Source organism: Salvia miltiorrhiza, chromosome 8 (genome assembly GCF_028751815.1).
Source record: "Salvia miltiorrhiza cultivar Shanhuang (shh) chromosome 8, IMPLAD_Smil_shh, whole genome shotgun sequence".
In the NCBI taxonomy this organism is placed as follows: domain Eukaryota; kingdom Viridiplantae; phylum Streptophyta; class Magnoliopsida; order Lamiales; family Lamiaceae; genus Salvia; species Salvia miltiorrhiza.
Window position 1 is genome coordinate 24773046 of NC_080394.1, and position 24592 is coordinate 24797637.

General features: G+C 36.1%; 2 protein-coding genes across 2 annotated transcripts; one reads left to right on the plus strand and one right to left on the minus strand.

Moving 5' to 3' along the window:
- Positions 1–4062: 4062 nt before the first annotated feature.
- LOC130997190 (RING-H2 finger protein ATL74-like) lies at positions 4063–5387 on the minus strand. Its single transcript, XM_057922444.1, has one exon. The coding sequence runs from the start codon at positions 4763–4765 to the stop codon at positions 4262–4264; it is 504 nt and encodes a 167-aa protein (XP_057778427.1). The 5' UTR covers positions 4766–5387; the 3' UTR covers positions 4063–4261.
- A 5772-nt stretch (positions 5388–11159) lies between these two features.
- On the plus strand, positions 11160–15462 carry LOC130998229 (protein FAR1-RELATED SEQUENCE 5-like). Its single transcript, XM_057923660.1, has 8 exons — positions 11160–11193; positions 11249–11545; positions 13016–13567; positions 13695–13803; positions 14053–14248; positions 14442–14572; positions 14624–14928; positions 15014–15462. The coding sequence occupies exons 1-8, from the start codon at positions 11160–11162 to the stop codon at positions 15460–15462; spliced, it is 2073 nt and encodes a 690-aa protein (XP_057779643.1).
- The last annotated feature ends 9130 nt before the right edge of the window (positions 15463–24592 follow it).

Genomic DNA, 24592 nt, shown 5'->3' on the forward strand with positions numbered 1-24592 from the left:
TATTAGTGCTTCAATCTATTCCCATTATATTATGGCTAATTGACATCTGTACGGATATTGAGAAAATTTGCTCCAAATTCTAGTGGGGCGACTGGGAGGAGGGACCGAAATCCCACGGTGAACTTGGTTTTCAAAGTTTGGTGAATTTCAATCAAGTCTTGCTTGCTAAACACATTTGGAGAATTATCCAACATCCTGATTCCTCATTCCTCAGTGTCGTTAATGAATGCTGAGGTCCTGCCTAATTGGCGTTCCTTATGTTGAGGTTGTGAACTTCTTAGGCAAGGCATTCATCGGGTATGGTGAACAACGCCATGTAAAGTGTTGGACCTGGTTTTGTACACACAAGAATGAAAAGATTATGTCCTCTTCTTGCCTCATGTGATTGCGGGTGTCTTTTTTATCAAGTTATGTGATGCTATGATGAGAGAGGCAGATATTCAGTTAAAACAAGCTACTTATGAACACACAACCACGCAAGATGAAGTTTATTTGGTCTCTTAAGACAAAGCATTTCGTGTAGCGTATGGTTAATGACTTGATTGTCACGGATGGAAATTTAGTTCGGCATCATGTCACCTCTATTGAAATTTGCTCTTGGTGCAATAAATAGGAGGGTATGTTCCTGGTTTGTGATTTATGGAAAGAGTCGATTTTTGGAGTTTCGTGAAGGTGAATTGGCATTTCAGCATGATGTCAAGTTTGGAGTTGAAGGCCTCAAAAGGTGGTTTGATGTTAATGTGGGAAACACGACGTCTCAGTGGCTCAAGCGGCGTCCAACTTCCATGGATGCGAGAAGATGTGGAGTAACTTTAAGGAGGCGCGGCTGCTCCCGTTGGAAGGAGATGACCATTGGATTCTGCCTCGCCGTGGGCTGCAGCGTGTTGACGTGGTTGTCGCCTCGCTTCGTCTGCTTTTGGCAATCAGCTTTTGTCTAGAAAGGGATGTTGGGCTGCTGATCATGTTTACTATCTCTTTCTTGGCTATACGTGTGTTCCATGATATATATCGAGGTTTAGAATCGCTGAGTGATGATCTCTAGACAGGTTTTGAGCATGCTCGCAAGTATGTTGTTTTTGAATTCCGGCATGTTCGTCGTGTTGCAAATAAGGGGGCTCACGAGCTTGCCAAGTTTTTTTTTTCTTTTTCTTCTGACGATGTAATAATTGGGACGTCGGTGTTCCCTCACTGGCTTCTTGATATTGTTCGTTCGGATTAATATATTATTTCATCTATCCCACTATAAGTGGCTCAAAACTTTTCGGCACGAGAATTAAAGAGATAGTGTAAATTGATTAAAAGTTGTAGGGCCTACACCTTTTTAAGGGTTAAATTTTTTCATTTGTGGAAATATGTCACTTATAGTGGGACGTCCCAAAATAGAATACGGGCCATTTATAATGGGACGGAGGGAATAGTTCTTTTTCCTCTAAAAAAAGTTTATGTTAAATAGAATAACTCATTTAGTCCAAGTAGTAGCGCCTAGAGGTGGTTGATTTATACAATGATAATTTAGGGTGTATTTTGTTTTTTTGTTTTTTTTTTGGTATATGCATAAAAATAAGGGTTATTTGTAGTTTAAGACTTAGACAATGATGTACTCCCTCCGTCCCATTGGGCTTGTCCCATTTGGGTTGGGCACGGTTATTAAGGAGAGTAATAGTAATGTTAAGTGTGTAGATAAAACTAGGAGAGAGAAAGAGAGAGAATGTGATAAAGTAGGAGAGAGAAAGTGATAAAGTGATAAAGTAGGAGGATTATTTATAGAAATGGGACAAGATGGTGGGACAAATAAAAAATGAAAACGGGACAAAATCAATTGGACGGAGGGAGTAATTTGTAAAAATGGTTAGAATTTTTAAAACCTATATAAAATATGGGCAAAACCTTAATGAAACTTGTGAAAACAGCTCTAACTTTAATAAATGCAAAAAAATAGCCTAAACTTTGATAAAATAATTAAAATAATTTAGACTTACACTTTCGCAATCAATCTATAATGTGAAAGACTCGAAAGTTCACATGGAAGACCGAAGTTGTTAGTAAATTCCACTTGATGTGTTCGAACCTTAATTTCACATAGTCAATTTTGGAAGGTTTGTAGATAAGAGAATTCTCAAATTTTGTTGGGAATGCTACAAGTACATTTTAAAATTTCTATGTAATTTTTCCATGAGCTTCGAGCCTGTCACGTCATAGTTCGATCCTAAAAGTGTAAGCCTAGACTATTTTTACAACTTTGAATAGGGCCGAGAGCTTTTTTCATAATTTGATTTATTGTCCGTTGAAATCTTTTCGTTGTATCAAGGAATGCTTGTGATAGCTAGATCTGCATATCCATACGTTCATGTTGATATTCGACAGACATCCTTATACTTTTTTTCTGAAAAGCGGGATTCATGTTTAATGCGAATTCTGTAGCATTAGATATTCGGAATGACTTGATACACTTTAAAGATTAACTTTGCTTTAAGCTTGTTGACTTTAGGACCGACGTGACATAAGTGAGTCTGAACACGTGCCACCTTCGTATCCTTCAATCGGTCAACTTGAATATATTTAGAAGTGCTCCCTCCGTCCGCCAAGAGCATGTGACTTTGATTGGGCACATGATTTAATAAAATAATTGGTGTTTTTTATGTAGTGAAGAAAAGAACAAGGGGTTGAGATTGAATAAGAGGTGGATTTTTTTGTAAATAATGGGTATTTTTAAGGATAAATTATAAGAAAAAGATGTGGGACTATGTCTTAAAAAGAAAGTGACGTACTCTTGGCAGGTGGAATATATATATATATATATATATAGGGTGTGGTTTTATTGAGAAGCTATATATTGTTGAGAAGTTGAGAAGCAATCTAATAGATGAACATGTCAATATATTTTGATGAACATGGTAATTAGACCCCAAATTAATAAATTCTTTGAACATACCAAATATAACTGACGAACATACGGATCTATTTAATTTGTTAAAAAATACGCCATCGCCAAGGATCGAACCCCAGATCAAACCCGCGTTCATAAAAATGTATTGACATGTTCATCTATTAGATTGCTTCTCAACTTCTCAATAATATATAGCTTCTCAATTGAACCACTCCCTATATATATATATATATATATATATATATATATATATTGACATGACACTACGAGTAACGGGCATATAAGTGGTCCAATAATGTTGTTTTCATCCTCAACCAATGTCAATCAAGATCTTATTCCAGGTTCATTTTAACGTAAAAATTCTTGATAAAAAACCTAGCTTGTTTGCAACCCAAAATTTAAATAAAACTAAAGAAAGAGAGAGAGAGGGAGAAAGTAAGAGAGAGAGTGGGATTCCATTCTAGGAGCACTCTAAACTGTCGATTCTATATGTTCCACATCCAAACATGATATGTTTACTTATTCTTCGCACATCCCATGTGCTTTTCAATTCCATATATATCATCAATCACACCCCACCTCCATCTTAATTACTTTTTACCTCACAACTTCCCAAGTACATAATCACATGATATTTGGTATTCAGATAAATAAATACATAAATAAAAGCTGCAACACACTCTAGGCCGCCATCAAAGATATTGAGTATCATATTTCAAAGTGGGTTAATTGTGTCGGAAACATATTATTTATATTAATTTTGCAATTTCCGCATAACTTTCCCATACATGCACAAAAGAACTGAAAGAAACCTCTCTTTTTCATTGCACAAAAAATCTTAATTTGTGTACATTCGATCTTATCTGAAAAGAAATTAAAAGGACGGTTCATTTAAAAAATTAAAAAATGAGAAGTCCCGATGTTTTAACTGCAAAGACTCAATAGTGTTATAAAAATTCTAAATAAGGGTGATTGGTTGAGCTTGTAAGATCTTTAAAACATGTCATACGCTATTTAGAAGTTTTATAAACTTATTTAAAGTGTTTGATAAAAATTAAAAATTAAAAATGTTTCTCTAACGAGGATTTTCTCTCGGTAACCAAAAATTCTCTATTTAACCTTTAAACTTAATAATTCAAACAATTTAATAACTTATAAATTTCTGAAAACTTACATCTTTTAAATTCTTGAAACATTTTATTAAGCGTTGGAGTTCATAATCTCTCCAAAATAAGATTAGCCAAACACCGAACATCTCCAAGAACTTTTTCCCAATATTTACATGACACACATAAGCCATTTAAAGAAGTGCTTTTCAAAACAACAAAGCAAATCCAAAATAAAACTAATCCTAAGAAAATATAAACAATGCAATTAGGCCACCTCTTGAGCAGCAGAATCAGCTCCTCGGCCGCCGTCGGGGGCGTGGTCGGCGAGCGAGTGGCGGCACGTGGGGCACGAGGTGTGGGAGGCCAACCACACATCAACACATTTCACATGAAAGGAGTGATGGCATTTGGGCAGCACCCTCATCTTGTCTCCATCCACAAACTCACCAAGGCATATCGGGCAGTCCGTGGACCCCACCCCCTGCTTCGACCCGTACACCTCCACCGGGATATGCCGGAGCGCCGCCTTCCTCAGCCCCTTCCTCCCGAACTGCGGCGGCGCCTCGCCCCGATTAATATTCATCCTGGCCGCGCACCTCAGCATGCATCTCACTATGGAGTTTACCCCGAGAGCGCATATCAAAGCGCACAACAAGGCCGCCAGTATGATCACCATGTTCCTGTCGAAGCTCGCCGCTCTGCTGTAGCCGCCGCCGCCGCTGTCTCGAGCTTCGACGAGCAGGCGGCGCGGCCAGTGATAGAATCTCATTGCCGCCTTCAAACTGAGGAACTTCTGCTCAAAATTCTGATGAAGCGCTACAAATATAATTTTAGAATACTAAAAGTGAATGGTGCGAACTTGTTTCCTCCACATGCGTTCAGATGAGAATCGGACCACAAAGGAAATACAAAGTAGGGGATTCATCATTGTGATAAAATCACCAATATTTTTTTCTTTGGCTCCAATCTTGAAAATAAAATTGGTTGAGATCACTTTTTAATCTACATTAAAAGGCTAGAAACCTTCACGGCCACTTTCGAAAAAGATGAAATTTAGCAACAGATGTTTAGTATTTTGTGGTATTGAAGATCGGATTCAGATTGGGAGAGATAAGATGGGAGAATAAAGGGAAATTATTAGGAAGCTAGTTTTATGAGGGGTGGTAAACTTGTACCTGAAATTAGGAATTTCTACCAAACTGCTTATATAGGTGCAAATTCTGAAACCACAAAATCCTTACTCCTACTAAACAGGGTAAAAAGGCATGCAAAAACCAAAAAGAGTTAATAAAATTTTATGTGAAAGATGCAATGCTAGATAGTTATGGAGGCAGACACTAACTAGAGAGAGAGAGGAATTAATTTTAGGTGGTTGAGAAATTGGATAATGGTAGCTGATCCCCCTTTAATCAAAATTAGGTTATTAAAATGGAGTGCTTATTCTCAGCACCAAATCCTTGTCCACTCTCGCTGCTGTCAATTCAAATCAAGATTAAGATCTCACTATTCCAAAACTAGCTATCATCAAGTGTGCTCAGAATCCTTTATTTTTCGCTATTGAGTTCGAATTTCGTTTTTCTTTTACATTAATATAAACAAGATTTTTAATAACTTGGTCTGATATCTCTATGTGTAGATAATATATAATTGAAGCACACTCTAGTACATTCGAATGTACCATTTATTCACTATAAATGAATTAATCTATTGTGATTAATAAATTTTAATTTGAGATTATAAACTTTAATTATGAATTTAATAAATTCCACTTATGGATTTATGATCTTTAATTAGAACTAGTATTTGCATCCCGTGCGGTGCACAAGAAATATTTATATATATATATTTTTAATAGGGTTAATTATATTAAAACTCATAAACTTTGCACCAATTTTTGACTTTTGCATAAGCTTTAAATTTGTCTAAAAATCCATAAATTGAACAAGTTCAATATAATTTGGTACAACTTTTGTCTCCTACATGGCATTTAATTAAACGACGTCGTTTTATTTACCTAATTGAAACTACGTTGTTTTATTCCCAAATAACAGGAAACGACGTCGTTTTATTTATCTAATTGAAACTACATTGTTTTATTCCCAAATAACAGGAAACGACGTCGTTTTATTTATCTAATTGAAACTACATTCTTTTATTTTCAAATAACAGGAAACGACGTCATTTATATTCTATTAGGATTAAAATCAATTACCCTAACCCTAGCTGAGCAATTCTATTTGGCCATAAATGAGAAGTGGTCAGCGGCTTCACTACATTCGTCTGAATTAGTAACAGAGGAAGATGAAGGTGGCAAACTATCATCCAGTTACGGAAATTAAAAGGCAGCGTCGGGACGCGGCGACTTTACTGCTGGACATCCGGTCGGGTGTGAGATAAGAGAAGTATGGGGAGAGTTATTGGTGTCGACTGCGGTGGTCAGGTCAATTGCTGCGGCTACTACCACTGATTGCAGAGGAGGAAGACAACAGTAGATTCAAAATGGGAAAAAAGCTAGGGCTCGATTGGTGTGGGTTCTGAGTTGTTTGTGTCGGTGGTGGTATTTAGAGACGGTGCGGCAGTGACGACCGAGGCAATTTCCATGGCTACTATCACCAATTGAAGAGGAAGGGGACAACGGTAGATTCGAACGGGGGCAAAGCTAGGGCTCGATTGGTGTAGATTTTGAGTTGTTGATGTCAATCGTGGTTTCTGGAGACGGTGTGGCGGCGGCGGCCAAGGCAATTATTACAGCCACTACCTCCAATCGAAGAGGAGAGAGACGATGATAGATTCAAAAGGGAGGAAAAGCTAGGGCTTGATTGGTGTGGGTTCTGAGTTGTTGGTGTCGATGGTGCAATGGTGGCAGTCGGGGCTATTGTTGCGGCTACTGTTGCCGATTAAAGAGTTGTTGGCGTCGATGGTGGTATGGGTTCTAAACGATGGCGTATTACATCAACTAAACAACGTTGTTTTATTAATCATTCGACAATTCCATATCATATTTTTGGCAACTTAAAAAATATCATGTCAGCTTCTCATTTCTGAATTTAAGAAAATTGTGGCAAATAATATTGAACGACCTATTAAATTCATGGAAATTCATAAAAAATTTAAAGTTCATGAGTTTAAATGTAATTAACCTTTTTTATACATATAATAGAAACTAACTCAATTATTATATAAAAATTATAAATACAATAAAAAACTATAATTTTATTATAATTATATAAATAAAAACATATAATCACTTATATATATATATATATATATATATATATATATATATATATATATATATATATATATAGGGTTGGGTTCATGTGGATCCCTATGCTTATAATAGATCCGTAGATCCAAATCTAGACCACACATTTATGACATGTGGCGGTGGCGCATCAAGATGGTGACACGTGGCAAGACATTTCAAGGTAAAATCTGGAGAGGGGTAAAATTGGAATGTAATTTTCAGATTTAATAATTAAAAAAAATTAGATTTTCTCAAAATAGAGTATATTTTAGATGCATAAAGTTTAATACGAAAATGCATGAAGGTTCATATCAAAATGCATAAAGTTTCATATATAAATGCATAAGATTTCACCCCACCCCCTCACACCCCTGAACCCCACCCCCTCACACCCCTGAACCCCACCCCACCCCTGCCCCACCCCCACCCCACCCACCCCCACCCCCCCAATTTTTTTTTTTTCAAAAACTGATTTTCTGATTGCTGACCCACCCCCACCCCCACCCACCCCCCCACCCCCAAAATTTTTTTTTTCAAAAATTGATTTTCTGATTGCTGACCCAGCCCCAGCCCCAGCCCCACCCCCCCCCCCCCCAATTTTTTTTTTAATTTTTTCAAAAACTGATTTTCGACCACTGACCCACCCCCACCCCCACCCCACCAACCCACCACCCACCCCCCCTCTCCCCAAAAAAATTTTAATTTTCATTTTTTTTAATTTTTGGGGATGCATAATTTCATACACTGATATGCATATTATTACATGAAAATGCATAAAACATTAACTACAAATAATTATTTTTGCAAAACACCCTAAAATAAATACTAAACACTAAAACCTATATACACTAAAAAACTACACACTAAAACCTAAAAACTAAACCCTAAATACTAAAACACTAAACTCTAAACATCATTAAACCCTAAACACTAAAACCAAAACCCTAAATAAATACTAAACACAAAACACTACACACTAAAACCTAAAAACTAAACCCAAACACGAAAACACAAAAATAAACATCAACCCCTAAATACGAAAACTCAAACCCTAAAATAATACTAAACACTAAAACCTACACACTAAAACATACATACTAAACCCTAAAAACTAAACCCTAAACCCTAAACACGAAACCCTAAAAACTAAACCCTAAACACTAAACACTAAAACATTACACACTAAACCCTAAACCCTAAACCCAAAACACTAAATCATAAACACTAAAAACCTAAACACTAAATCCTAAACACTAAACCCTATACCCTAAACCCTAAAAACTAAACCCTAAACACTAAAACACTACACACTAAACCCTAAACACTAAATCCTAAACACTAAAAACCTAAACACTAAAAACCTAAACACTAAACCCTAACCCTATACCCTAAAATAAAATATTATAAAACATGTGTGTATAAAAAAGAAGAATGCATAATCAAGAACAATAAAATACATATATTATTACATGAAAATGCATAAAACATTAACTACAAATAAGTTTTTTTTTTTGGGGGGGGGGGGGATGGGTGGGGGTGGGTCACCAATCAGAAAATCAGTTTTTGAAAAAAAGAAATTGGGGGGGGGTGGGTGGGGGGTGGGGGTGGGTCAGCAATCAGAAAATGAATTTTTGAATTTTTTTTTGGGGTGGGGGGATGGGTAGGGGGTGGGGGGTGGGGTGGGGTGGGTGTGGGGCAGGGGTGGGGTGGCGAAACTACCAGATTTATTAAAATGAAATGCATTGTTTGTATACTTTAATGCATTTTTATGTGAAAACTTTATGCATTTTTGTTTGATTTTATATGCATGTGAAACATGTCTATTTTTGGGGGTGGTAATGGGGGGAGGGAGTGGGGGTGGGTGGGGTGGGGGTGGGGCAGGGGTAGGGTGGCGAAACTACTAGATTTATTAAAATGAAATGCATTTTTTGTATAATTTAATGCATTTTTATGTGAAAACTTTATGCATTTTTGTTTGATTTTATATGCATATGAAACGTGCCAATTTTTGGGGGGTGGTAATGGGGAAGGTTGGGGGGTGGTGTGGGGTGGATTGGGGGGGTGGTATGGGGTGGGGTGGTGAAACTATCAAAACTGTAAAAATCAAATGCATTTTTCTATTCAAAGTTATGCATTTCATGTGAAAACTTTATGCATATTTGTGTGAGACTATATGCATCTAAAATATATCTATTTTGAGAAAATCTAAAAAAATATATATTTTTTTAATTATTAATTTTGAAAATTACATTCCAATTTTACCCCTCCAGATTTTGCCTTGGAATGCTTGGAAGCTCCTTGCCATGTGTCACCATCTTGATGCGCCACATGTCATAAATGAGTGGTCTAGATTTGGATCTACGGATCTATTATAAGCATTGGGATCTATATGATCCCATTCCTATATATATATATATATATATATATAATTTACGTCATTATCTTTTTCAATTTAGAATCGAATCAAGATTGTTGGGAAAATTATAAAGTTTTGATGTTTTTTCAAAACGCCCCTTGTTGATGATTTACTATTGTTTGTACCTTGTACATTGTAGCTCACTTATTAGGAAATGTGCTTCTTTTGTTTACAGGTTCACAACTTAAAGAATCATCAAATATGATTTGTTGAAAATGCATCAAGACACACTTCAGATAATTCAAGACTAGCCCTACTTACATTTGCTATTGAGTTTAAAATCTATACATGTTGAATCTAATTATCTAAATGTAGTTGATGCTGAATGGGAATCCTAGCTGATCAGAAGCCACGTCATCCTTAGTCAACGACACTAAAGGTGATGTCAACCTACAAAGGTTTAATTCAAACATAACAATATTTATTGGGAATCTTGTAGAATCTGGAGATCTGTTAGAATAACAAGAACATAATATGTTAGTATCAAACCGTCATGGAGGCCACTATACTTGACGGTTCATTGAGGACATAGATGACAGCTAAAAACCGTCATCTATGAGCGAATTTCTTGTAGTGAATACGAGGAAAATCATCATGTTAGTATCAAACGAGTTTGTTTTTCATGCTCTTTTGAGTCTGTGTTTAGGTCTAGATTGAGTTTCTTCTTGTGTTTTTCTGTATTTTTGTGTCTGGGAGGATATGTTGTAGGGCACAGAGCGTGCACATACGTTTGTGGGCAGAACAGACCTCATTATGTAAGAGAGGCAAGAACACGAAATCATAGTGGGCATAGAATTTTGCACTTTGCCCAGAAAAAGTACCGTGCGGGATCGGGTCATGTTCAGACACAGAGCCAAAGAAAAAATGGATTTGATCGGGGCAAAAAATAGAATGCAAAAGTGACAGGCCAAAGAGAAAAGCAAACTTTGGGCGATAATTGGGCAAAGCGGCGCAGTCCATCGCACTGACGAGAATGAAGGAGAGATCCACTTACCTTTCCAGGAATATTACTTGCCAAAGCAAAGAGATTCATCAGATACTAGGGTTTGACGTCGTAGGAAAGAATCTCTGTCAACCCTAGCAGCCAAGACGCAAACCCTGATTCATGTGCCAAGCCCTAGTCCACTGTCACTCTATAAATAAGGGAACATATCCACCAAAGAAGGAGTTCGATACCGTTGTTCCCTGCTCTACATTGAGACATTCATTCGCTTTTAAATTTTGTAAAAGGAGTATAATATGGGTATGGCTAAATTTAATTGTCCATTTTGGCGACTTCTTTCTCTTTGAAGAAGAATTGGTTATCTATAAAAAGTTGTCACACACCTAACACAGAAATAATATATAGTATATGAATTAGTTCAGTGTATTTTTAATTATCAAGTTTAGAATTCATAACTCTAAAGTCAATTCATTATATGTGTCGCTTAATAATATAGTATTTCTGCATTGTTGGATACGAGACAGAAGATCACACATGTGAAAAAGTGCTTAAGGAATATGGTCCTCAGCGAGCGACTGAATTGGTGGGGAGGTGCGCAACTCATTGAATGAGTTGTTTGAGTATTACAAGAAACAACTTACTCTAGTTGAGGAATCACTTGCCAATACACCTACCTCGGTTCAAGTTGAACCTCAAGTTAATGGTACTCAAAGCCATATTGATGTTATTTATGATGATAGTGAAGATGAAGATATTGGCGATGTGTCAGAGATTACTGTGTACTTTGTTGAAAAGAAATACAAACACAGAGCTATCGAGGGTGATCAGTTTGATATCCTACAGCGGTGGTCCAAAAATGGCTTGCACTTCCTTAATCTATCCGAGATGGCGAGGGACATCATGGCTATCCCTATATCGAGCGTTGCTTCTGAGGCTGCATTTAGTACGGGGGTCGTGTTTTATCTCAATTTAGAAGCTCGGTGACTGCTAATATGGTGAAGGCTTTGATATGTGCTGAGGATTGGCTCAGATCTAGTTCATCGGATTGATTCTTCCAAGATGAAGAAGATGTGTCTAAAACTGAGTTAGAGAAGGAGTTTGAAACGAGTGAGTACTTTAATGCTATTATAAATTATAAAGTTAAAATCATTACAAATATATGCTAATTATTCTTCTTGTTTTAATTTTGAAAAATTAATAGTTTTGGTTCAACTTGGGATTGGTGGTGGTGCAGGACCTGGAGTTCGTGGAGGACCTAGTAGAGGTGTTCCTAATCAGACAAGCCAAAGTGTCTTACCATGAAACTATTTGTTTGTTGTTGGTGTTGGCCTTTAGACTTGTGTTACTTCATGTTTTATGTTATGTTTGTTGGTGGAGTGTAGACTAATTTCCTTAGACTTTTCATTGGATACTTTTCTTTAAATTGAAAGTAATTGACTTATTATTGTTGTTTTTGGTTGTATCGTATGTGTTAGCTTGTTTATTTTAATTATTGTTATAGGTTGAGAATCCATTTATTAAAGTTGTATATATATATATATATATATATACATATATATATATATATATGTATATATATATATATAGAGAGAGAGAGAGAGAGAGAGAATGGTTCAACAGAGAAGTACAAGTATTTAGAGAAGAGAGAAGTGATCTGGAGCATTGATTCCTTTAAATCCAATGGCCGAATTTTAATCGGCAAAAATCCCCTTAATTATTTTCGAAAAGGTCATTATAGTAATTACATTTCATAACTAACCGTATATTAAGATATGTAATCTTAAATTATCTTCTTTTTTTTTGGTAAGATTTGATTATACCATATCTATTCAGTAAAATTTCTCTGACTGTGAAATTCCTCCTACCGTAAAACTCAGTATCAAAATTCATTATCAATCTCAGAAGCTTCATTTCGGAAAGTTAAAAAAAAAACGACGTCTGTTCTTCAGAACATTGAAGTCGGCTTCCATGGATGATACATGTAAATTTTTTTTCTTTTCATTATAGTTTTACGCGGTGATTCCAAACAAGTATATATTTGTTGTTTTTTTCGAACTCGTGCATTATATGTTCACAATGATTTAGTGAGATCTTTTTTGTAATGATTTGCGTATTGTTCTGTTCGATTCTACACTTATCCATCTACACCAGTTTCTTGTATAATACTATTAGGTTCGATTCTTAATAGTTTATGTTCGTTTATTTAAATGAATAATTCATTTGTGTAATGTGTTTTGCGCTGTCATTTGTCCACATTTTTTGTTTTTTATAACTACTATATATTAGCTTCGAATTTTTAATGTTTGCACTTCATAGTACAGTATATTCTTCCAGTTTACCTATAATTTATTTAATGAGCATTAACACTTCATCATGTTCTAAAATTGTCTCCATTGTATTTTTTGTTTTCAAGGATATCCGGCGTATGAAGAAAATGAAATAGTTGAACGTATAATCCCTGAATGTGAGGCTAAGAGCAAACCGTTTGTGGGGCAGATTTTTCCAAATTTGGATGTAGGATGTAAGTTTTACGACGACTATGCAGAGTTATGCGGTTTTACATCCAGAAAAAACACAAGCACAAAGGATGATGATGGTACAATTATTTTATACTATGTGTTATGCAATAGAGAAGGTATTCCTCCTAAGCCTGACGAGTCATTGATGCCCAAAAGTAAATGCTCAACCAACAAGCGTAAGAGAACGTCATGCAAGTTGAATTGCAGGGCTCGGATTATTTTGCAAATTTCAGATTTTGGTATGTATAAGGTGCGCACGTTCATTGAGGGTCATAATCACGCCATGGTTCCTACTGTATCTAGACACCTTATGCCCGTGAACAAGAACGTTACCCCTGCCCATGAGATGTGGATTACGTCTGCGATTAAAGCAAACATTGGGCCTATTAGATCTTTCCGTATGTACAGAGAGATTATGGGCGAGTATGAGGATATTGGTTGCGTCAGTAATGATTTCAAGAATTTTGTACGTGATCTTAATGTTTACGCACTTGATTCAGATGCTCACATGATTTTGCAAACATTCATGAATAAAAAGAGTTAGGAATGACTTCCAATATTTCTATGATGTAGACGATGAGAAGAGGCTTTGTCGGTTGATTTGGACCGACGAAGTCTCTGTTAAGAACTACAAATTATTTGGTGAAGCCGTGTCCTTCGACGCAACATACAATACCAACAGGTATTTTTAATTTTTCTCTGTTCTGTATAATTTTGTTCTTGTTTCTTTATGTGTTCAAATTATTTATTAAAATTGTTCCTGTTTAGTTTTGTGTTCAAACGTTTTTACTCGAATGTTCGGATTGTATTTGATAACTGTTCAAATAGGTTGAAAAGTCAGTTTTATTCTTTTTTATATTGTTGTAGTATGAACGTTTATTTTTTCCGTTTTGTTCTCATAGTATTAAAGATTCATTTTTTCCTTTTACAGGTACAAAATGATCTTCACACCGTTCACGGGTAGGGATAACCATGGCAAGTGTTTGTCTTTTGGTGCAGCTATCATATCTCGAGAAGATGTTGATTCGTATTCTTGGGTTTTGGAGAAGTTTGTCGAATGCGTGGGAAATGCCCCACCACTATTAATAACTGATCAAGATTCAGGGTTGAAAAAGGCTGTTGCGGCAGTTTGGCCTCAAACACGTCACAGATACTGCATGTGGCATATTACAATGAAAGGTTGCTGAGAAGATGCCGCAAAGACTGAGGGATAGCACTGAATTCAAAACCAACTTTGGGAATTTTGTTTGGTCTGAATTTGATGAGCCTGCTGTTTTTTAGGATAATTGGAAAAATCTTATGGATGAGTACGACCTGTAGGATAATAGATGGTTTTCTGATATGTTCGATGATCGTTCACACTGGATCCCTGCATACTTTAGAGATGTCAGTATGAGTGGATTATTCAGAACTACATTGTTGTCAGAGAGCAAGAATAGCTACTTCAAACGGTTTGTCCATAAGAATGCAAATCTTATGTTGTTTTATATGCAATATTGCAGTGCATTGGAGGCTCAACGACATAATTATCATAAGACTACCTTTGCCGACGAGACTGGCGTTCTACCCATGAAGACGAGACTTAAAATAGAGAAGTATGCTGCAACCATATACATCAACAACATATTCAAGGAGGTACAAGACGAGATAGATGCTTCGCAAACCTATTGCAATATGTATCAGATGGAGGAGCAAGTTGATGAGAGCATATATACTGTGCATGACAATGTTGATGGGAAATTAGTGGTGCGACATAGACTGTCGGACACTTATACATCTTGCAGCTGCAATCTGTTCGTCAGGAAAGGTATTCTGTGCAAACACATTTTTCTTGCATTTCGCACATTTCAAGTTGAAAGAATTCCTGATAAATACATATCAATTCGCTGGAGCCAAATTTAGTAGATTGTTGGCCATGGTTCCTGGTTTTGAGCTCGACAGTGCACCAAGCCAAAATTCTGTTATTGGTAACAATAAATTTTTCAACGTTGTTGGCAATTGTATTGGGTATGTTGGTGACAATCAAGTGCTACGTGAAGAACTCCTTGCAGTGCTGATTGAAGTTGAAAAAAGATTTGCGAAGGAGGGCAGTACAGAGTCTAAGCTAGAAGCTAAGCATAGGCTTTTCAAGGATTTTTATGGTACTACAGCACCGGAAGTACCATCTGTGTTACCTCCTCTCATATCCAAAACGAAAGGCAGTGGCGCAGGTGGAAGAAGAAAATCGAACCAAGAGAAGGCCATGGATCTTGCTAAGAAGCCATTGCGTAATTGTAAGAAATGCAATACGATGGGGCATCATGATTCGAGGAATTGCCCAACAAATAAGCTTTCTAATTGATTTACTCTTTTTGATTTTTTTTTTTTTGTGAACCTTTATGTATTTGATTTTCAATAACGATGCTGGACTTTTTTAGTTGATATCATTTTGTTGACTTTTTTTATTCATTATGCGTATAGATTATCTAGTTAACATCATGATGTCATGAAATTCACTTATGGAAAAATTCTATCCATTTTCTTGCGACATATTTTGTATGTTCATTTTTTTTATTTGTTTTGTTCAAAATTTAATGCAATATGTTCAATTCTATTTGTTGACTTCCCTAGAAAGCATTATTAAGTTTTGTTAAATTTTTATATGATAGACTTTCCTATAAGTTACAATCGATTTTTGTAATGATTTTATATTATACTACTGTATAGAACCATTTGCATAATAAGAACCATTGTACATGAATTTGAAATAAGCTTTCTAATTGATCTAAGTTATTTAATCCTGTTGAGTATTTTTTTTTATAGTGAACCTTTATCTATTTAATTTTCAATAACGATGGTGGACTTTTATATCATGAAATTCACGTATGGAAAAATTGTACCCATGTTGTGGCGACATATTTTGTATGTTCATATTTTGATCTACTTTGTTCAAATTTTAATGTATATTCATTTTCCTAATATGATCAAAAACATTAATTTAAAATTCTGGTTTTATACTAAGTTGGACATGAATTTGAGATATTACACTTTAAATAGCATTTTAAATACAGTTAAATAGCCCAATTGAATAAAAAACACTTACAAAAAATACCATAAATTAATAAAATTAAATTTAAATAGGTCCAAAAATCAAGATAATTCAACTTAAATCAGTAACATCTCACAAACAATCTAAATCCATAATATCTGATAAACAGGCATTTTTACCTCTTGGTGTGTCATTTTTGATGCTTAGTTGTGAGGATTTTGTGTGTTTGATGGTCTATTTGAGCTTATATTCGTTTATGGTCAAGAACTTCTTACTTGCTTGTGTTTGAACGAATTTTCAGAAATAATGAAGCAGAATTTGGAAGAATTGGCTGAAATACAAGTTGTAGTTCGTCTCAAGAGGAGTTCGTGAACGCAAACGGATCATAAATCGGAGTTCGGACGAGAGAGAACGAGCCAAAACAAAATCGCTGCGCAAAGCTGTCAGAAGTTCTGTTTCCTCGCGCGGGCTGGAGGCGCGGCCGCGCGACGTGGCCGCGCGAGTCGCCGTTTTTCCGCCCAAAATTCGTTTTTTTAATGATTTTGGGTATTTTTGAGAGCTACAAGACCTAGGGCATATAAATACTCCCCAAGAACTTATTCTCTGCAAGCTTTTATCACCTTTCATCATATTTTCCTTTCCCTGAGAGCTGAGAGAGACGGAGAACGGAGACAGAGCAAGATTGAAGATTCTCGATTTGACTACGGTTTTATTGTTGAATGTTTTTCTGTTTTATTGAGATATTGATTCTAGTTCATATGTCTATGTGTGGCTAGAATCCCTTTTTCCCAGGGTTTAGGGAGTAAACATGATTCGAATTTCTGACTGTTGATTTAATTAATTGAGATTGTTGTTCCTTTTTATGTTCTTGTTATAATTGTTTGCTTTATTGATTGACCACCAATTTAGCATAATCATAGGTTCTAATTTGATATCGGGAGATGATAATTATTACCTGAACTAAGAACATAGAACACATATATTTAATTCTAAAGGGAATTGATATTTGTGAGGGCGTTAATCCTATGAGCTTTTAGGAGTTGCATGTTAGAAGTGCGATCCGGGGACGGTAGCCTTGCATGTAATCAACGGTTTGTATGCCACGGGAGTGGGTATAGACTAGTTTTGAGATTGCCTTAGGAATCGTCTTATTAATTGAATTGAACATGTTAGTTAGGAGAATCTGTTGAAACCTTTGCCTTGGGAAATCTTCTCTTATCTGTTTCTCTGTTTCACAGCTTGATTTATTTTCTTTCCAGTGTTTATTTATTTGTTTAGTTTAAAAACAAAATTCTCAATTTCGTTTGTCCAGATATAGTAAAATAATTTAGGATAGGAATTGGTAAATTCAGTCTCTGTGGAATACGACCTTGCTTGCTACTGTACACAATTTCACCCGTACACTTGCGGCGTGTTAATAAAATAGCGAACAAGTTTTTGGCGCCGTTGCCGGGGACTGATTTTTATCAGTACTATCTGTCGATTATTTGATACTAATCTGGATTTTTTTTTATTTCTATTTATTTTCTCTATTTTTCTTTTGGTTCTTATTTTTTGGTTCTGGAGTTTTTTCAGGTAGTGCATGAGCAGCTATGGAAATTTTTGATAGCATGGGCACTACATGCTATCAATGGCCAGCCGAGAGGGTATATTTGGAGAATGTTGCTGCCACCACAAATTCTGATTCAGTTACTTTGTTAGCCACTCAAATCGCTGCATTGTCTTCCAAGATAAATGCTTTGCATATTGCTAAGATGGAGTCAGCTGTGAAAAATCCGATGATGATGGAAGAGGCAAATTTTGTCAGCAATTGGAATTTCAGGAATTTTCAGAAGGGTGGATTTCAAAGAGTACAACAGGGAAACAATCAGAGTTGGCAACAGTTCTATCATGGAGGGTGCCCGAATAACGCGCTTCAGGCTCCACCAGGCTTCTCTGTCACCAATGGAGTCATCAATGAGGAGAAGAAGCCTAATTTGGAAGAGCTACTGATGAAATTTATCTCCAAGTCAGATGAGAGGATGGAGAAGCTTGAGTCTACCACTGCTGCTTTAGGGACCCGGATGAAGGTGTTTGAGACTCAGATGACTCAAGTGACCACTGCTATTAGCAATCTATATCAGTCGGGCCAATTCTCAAGCAATACTGTGGTGAGTCCAAAAGAGCAGTGTATGACCATTGAGCTCGAAAGTGATACATCATATGAAGAGCCTCAAGCGATGGAAGAAGAGCAAGAAGTTCTGAAAGTTGAGATGAGCTTGAAGGATGAAAATTTTAAAAGTGTTGAAGAGCGCGATGTCCAAATTGTAGTCAACACTTGCATCGACCAAGGGAAATCATTGAAGGCTTGTCTCTTTAGCTTTTATCTAACTCCATCTTTTGATTTTAATTTTGATTCATCTGATGAACACTTTTTGGGGAGTGGTAGTACTTTTGATTGTTCACAGGATGGCCATAGTTTTCAAGAAATTTTGAAGGTTGGAAAACCACCTTATCATTGGTTCGCAACAGATGATGTACTCAAATTTGATGAAAAGTGGCCGCCACCTATTCCTGCTGGATCGTCGAGCTAACGACGTTAAAAATAGCGCTTGTTGGGAGGCAACCCAATCTTGGTTAGTTCGTTTCTTTTTGTTTGCTTGTTTGTTTTCGTGCCCCACAAATCCTTTTCAAACTTATTCTCCTTGGTGGTGAATAAGTTTGGGGGGATGTGTCTTTGTGGGTGCACTGTTTGTTTTAGTTTTTTTGTTTTGTCGTTGAGTTTGTTTTAGTCTTGCTTTGGTAGTTTCTCTGTGATGTTACCTTGATGATGATGTGAGTAGTGTAGAGATTGGTTAGATAACTGGCTCATGATGATTTCTGTTTAAAACTTATGGAATTGCATGCGTTTGTGTTGATATTGTTGTGATTGAGCATGAGTGATGAATGATAAGCGTGGTCTCTATGTGTTTGCAATCAATGAAATAAGCTGTGAGGATTTGAGCCTTGACTGTCATTATTTTACAGTCTTATTTCTTATTCTTGAGTGATTGTTCAAGCATGCATGTTTCTCACTAGAACTTGTCTTGGTTTCTCCCTCGAGGCCACATAGTGTGCTTAATAACTTTGAGATGATAGAAGGCCGTCTTTGCTAGCCTATATATCCCATATTTGTCCTATTACTATATATCATCCTAGTTCACCCCTTTGAGCCTTTTATTTTCCATTTTATTTGGTTTAGCCGTGGGTGGGAACTTGGAGATTGTTGATGTGGGGTAGTTGGCATTGTAGAGATGCGTGATTATGGTTTATGAACTTTGATCTTGATTGAAATCCTAGTACCCTACAAGTCGTTGGAAAAAAAAAGGAAAAAGAAAAGAAAAGAAAAAAAGAAAAGAAAAGTGAGAAAATAATTGAAAAAAAAAATGGGTACATAGGATGCATTAGAAAGTCATAATGTCATGTGAAATAATTGTTGTGTTGTGGTGGATTATATATTGAAAAATTTGGTTTTGTGGAAGGTGGATGATAGAATTGAGTAAGAATGTTATAAGGTTGGTGATGATGTTAGTTTGATTCGCATATTTTAGTCACTTAGCCAAATATATCCTACCTTGCCAAAGAGCCTACATTACAACCCTCAATAAAGACCTTTTTGATCTTGGTTATAAGAGCATACGTTAAGTGGTGGAGAGGTGAGACAATTGACAAGCTTATGGATGAGTACTTGTGTTGCTTGAATTGAGCGTATACACGTCCATATTTTTGATTGATACACTTGAGAGTTGAGAGATCTTAAATTCTTTATCTTTTTGTTGAGGATTGCAATTCATTGAGACCACAATTTGAAGTTTGTCATGAGTGTGATATCTTGATGATTGGAGATACAAATGCATGTTGGTAATTTTGTTGACAAATCTGAATCCACAATGTTATCCACTTTTCTCTACGTTCTTGTTGATTCATTCTTGGTTCATCTTTGTTTTGTCCGAGGACGGACAATAGTTCAAGTTTGGGGGGTTGATAAACATGCATTTTTACCTTTTTGTGTGTCATTTTTGATGCTTAGTTGTGAGGATTTTGTGTGTTTGATGGTCTATTTGAGCTTATATTCGTTTATGGTCAAGAACTTCTTACTTGCTTGTGTTTGAACGAATTTTCAGAAATAATGAAGCAGAATTTGGAAGAATTGGCTGAAATACAAGTTGTAGTTCGTCTCAAGAGGAGTTCGTGAGTGCAAACGGATCATAAATCGGAGTTCGGACGAAAGAGAACGAGCCAAAACAAAATCGCTGCGCAAAGCTGTCAGAAGTTCTGTTTCCTCGCGCGGGTTGGAGGCGCGGCCGCGCGAGTCGCCGTTTTTCCGCCCAAAATTCATTTTTTTAATGATTTTGGGTATTTTTGAGAGCTACAAGACCTAGGGCATATAAATACTCCCAAGAACTTATTCTCTGCAAGCTTTAATCACCTTTCATCATATTTTCCTTTCCCTGAGAGCTGAGAGAGACGGAGAACGGAGATAGAGCAAGATTGAAGATTCTCGATTTCACTACGGTTTTATTGTTGAATGTTTTTCTGTTTTATTGAGATATTGATTCTAGTTCATATGTCTATGTGTGGCTAGAATCCCTTTTTCCCAGGGTTTAGGGAGTAAACATGATTCGAATTTCTGACTGTTGATTTAATTAATTGAGATTGTTGTTCCTTTTTATGTTCTTGTTATAATTGTTTGCTTTATTGATTGACCACCAATTTAGCATAATCATAGGTTCTAATTTGATATTGGGAGATGATAATTATTACCTGAACTAAGAACATAGAACACATATATTTAATTCTAAAGGGAATTGATATTTGTGAGGGCGTTAATCCTATGAGCTTTTAGGAGTTGCATGTTAGAAGTGCGATCCGGGGACGGTAGCCTTGCATGTAATCAACGGTTTGTATGCCACGGGAGTGGGTATAGACTAGTTTTGAGATTGCCTTAGGAATCGTCTTATTAATTGAATTGAACATGTTAGTTAGGAGAATCTGTTGAAACCTTTGCCTTGGGAAATCTTCTCTTATCTGTTTCTCTGTTTCACAGCTTGATTTATTTTCTTTCCAGTGTTTATTTATTTGTTTAGTTTAAAAACAAAATTCTCAATTTCGTTTGTCCAGATAGAGTAGAATAATTTAGGATAGGAATTGGTAAATTCAGTCTCTGTGGAATACGACCTTGCTTGCTACTGTACACAATTTCACCCGTACACTTGCGGCGTGTTAATAAAATAGCGAACAATATCTCTAAAAAACGATCAAGTCACTTGGAAGTGATAAGTTAAATATGTTCAAAATTCAAGATAATTTAAATTTATTTAGAAATCAATCTAACTCAACCCACCAAGACTGAATCTATGTTAACCAATGGATCACTGCATATCTTATGATATTCAATTGCAGCATTATCCTCAATCACTTTCTTCACTTCGTTCCCAGACTATGATATTATGGATGAGCAATACCTCACGCGCATTCGAGAGATTTGTCGTGTACTTGCGTCGGACATGTCACACTTCCAATTTGACGAACTATCTCCCATGAAGGTCTCTAAATGTCGCATAAGATAAATAGATGTGTCCAATGTATTTCTCTTGTCCGCCCACTTCAGTTTGACAATATGCATCTTCGAATTAGTCACCGATTTTGCCTTGATGGTCTCTTATTTGTCGTTTAGATAATACGCCAATAGTGTACGCTGCAATTTATAAAAAAAATTGTAACTTCAGACATGTATAAACATCTGTGTATGCATCGATAGTAGTTCAAAATACTTACAACTTTGGTGTAGAGGCTGTCATACTTCATCTCATCAATGTCATCTGGTATGTCTATGAGATTGTCCAGCACAAAGATTCGTTCCCTTTTTAAATCCACACACAGTGCAAAGTATCGTTCTTGTTCATATACGGGGAAGAAAAACTATCCAATAACAAATATATTTATAAATAATACTTACATTATAAAGAAAATTACAATTCCTATTCATTTAAAAAAGTAGTTGCGTACCATGTCAATGTTCCCAACTAGATTTTTTCCAAACTCCATCAACTCCACATATAACTCCATCAAGAATTTAGCTCGTTGTGATTCAAGACTTAAATTTTGCGGAGCTATGCTATCGAGCTAAAAAATAGTAAAATATAAATTAGAGTCTATTTTTATTGAATATGAAAATATATAACTTACATATAGGCTGGCCGTAGAAAAAAACCGAAGTGGTGAACTATTTGATCGATATTGCTTTTTCTAGTTCAGAACTAGCGTCCATGCATCTATAATAGAAATGTTCACCACATTGCCTCTTCTCATTGATAACATCTCAAAACGCCTTACTTGTATATCCATCAATTCCAATAAAATTTCCTTGCTACATATAATATAAACAAATTTCCTAGCAATATATTTAAAGTAAAAGTCAACAAAATAACAACTTACTTCTCCCCACTGTCCAAGTACATGGCATAAAATCCCAACTCCTTCTCATTTTTTTTCAACTGTTTTGAAGTGCTTATATCACGTTGAAAATAGGGCGAGCGAAATTTTAAAGTATGCAAGAACATGCTCATCCCTGTAGCTTTAGTCTCGCGTCTTTCTGGACTAATAATCTTCAAAGAAAATAAAAATGATTGAATACTACAAATGGATTTATAATAGTAATTCATATATATAGATCATCAAACACTCCCAAAATAAGATACAATCATCAAGCCATCAATATAAACAATTCAAAAGGACACATACATTTGTGTCAATGGCCTGTAATGGTAACCGATCCACCACAACTATTGTTTTGGAGTTCCCGTCAACCTGCTAAAATTATTTAATTAACATACAACCATATCGAATTATTTTTTTGCTTTCTTTACAGGGTATGCCACCTTTACCCCTGTCTTTGTTATGGTAGGACAAAGCACCTGCTTCCCGGCATCACCCACCTAGATCCCCTTAACCTGACATGTTCCAACATACATTGTTTTACACGTATAAGAACACATAGCAGAATAAAACGAACATGTATAATACTCAAACGAACATATCTTGACAATTTACCCTGTTAGAACGTCTGACCTCCTGCCTAACAACGGCAACGCCACTAACATCGCCGCCTTGAATCTTTTCACTTCCAATTGCAGCATCCATTAAAACCCGAATAAACAAAATAGTAAAATCTCCATTTTCATACCCACATCATATTTAGGGTTAGTAATCAAATACCTCATTCATGGTCGAACCATCTAGCTGACCCCTCACACTTTGAACAATCGTCTCCTTACTAACGGCCGTTTCACCAACATCGGCATGCTGGTCATTTGCTAAATTCTTTTGACAAAGTTAAGAACAATAAATGAACACATCAGTTAAATATATTCGAATACAATTAGAGTCGTGACGAATGTGGCAGTTCTCTAGTATTTAACCTTATCTGTCGCGATAGTCATGCCCACAACATCCATATTATGAATCTCAGTGTTTGTCTCCTTTGTATTTCCTATGTCATTTTGGTCCAACACCTGCTATTAAAAAACATACAAAATAAATAAATATACATTTTGATAATTTATTATATAGCATGCAAAATGTAATGGATGGTTTGTTTAAAACATACATCATCCGCCAATTCCTTTGCTGCATCAACATCAGTCACGTCACTTAGACCTTCACCGTTTTGTCCATGGATTTCAGGCACGCTTCCATGTATAACACCACCCTTGGAAAAATATATTTCAAAATGTTATTTCAGACCAATTAAAGAACAAACTACAGAAGATAAACGAACAGATACACACTCATAAACAAACTTAATTAAACTATGACTTTTTAAAAAAAATTATGCATTTGAACTGCACAATTGTATAATCGAACTGAACTATAAAATAAATTAATATCGAACTACTCGAGCATACATAAAACTTATCTTAGCATATTAAAACACTTAACAAATAATACTTACATTGGTTTCTGGATTTTTGAAGTCTTGAAATACGTTTAGTGAGAAGCTCGGGATACCAGTATCCTCAGCCACGTGCCTTGTTTTCTCATGCAAAGCTTCAGATGAAGCTGCGTCAACTACATCGTGAACTTCGTCCATATACCAATATGGGTTAGTTTCAGGTTCCAGTCCCTCAGGCATTTTACAACGCAACTTTCCATCGACTTCAATCTTTACGCCTATTATTTTTGAAGCTGCTACCAAGCTATCCTTGAAGTACTTTGACTCATTCTCCTTTGCTGAAACATTGTGGACCATTTCACGTGCTTTATGGATCATCTCACCAATTACTATTGCGTCCCTCATCAATTTTGTTGCCATGGGACCCCTGTATTCACCGTGTGCATCTTCAAATGGGTCTTCAGTTCTGTACTCTTCTGGGAGATCTATTGGTGGTACAACAGCACCACCACCGAAGAAATCATCGTCCAG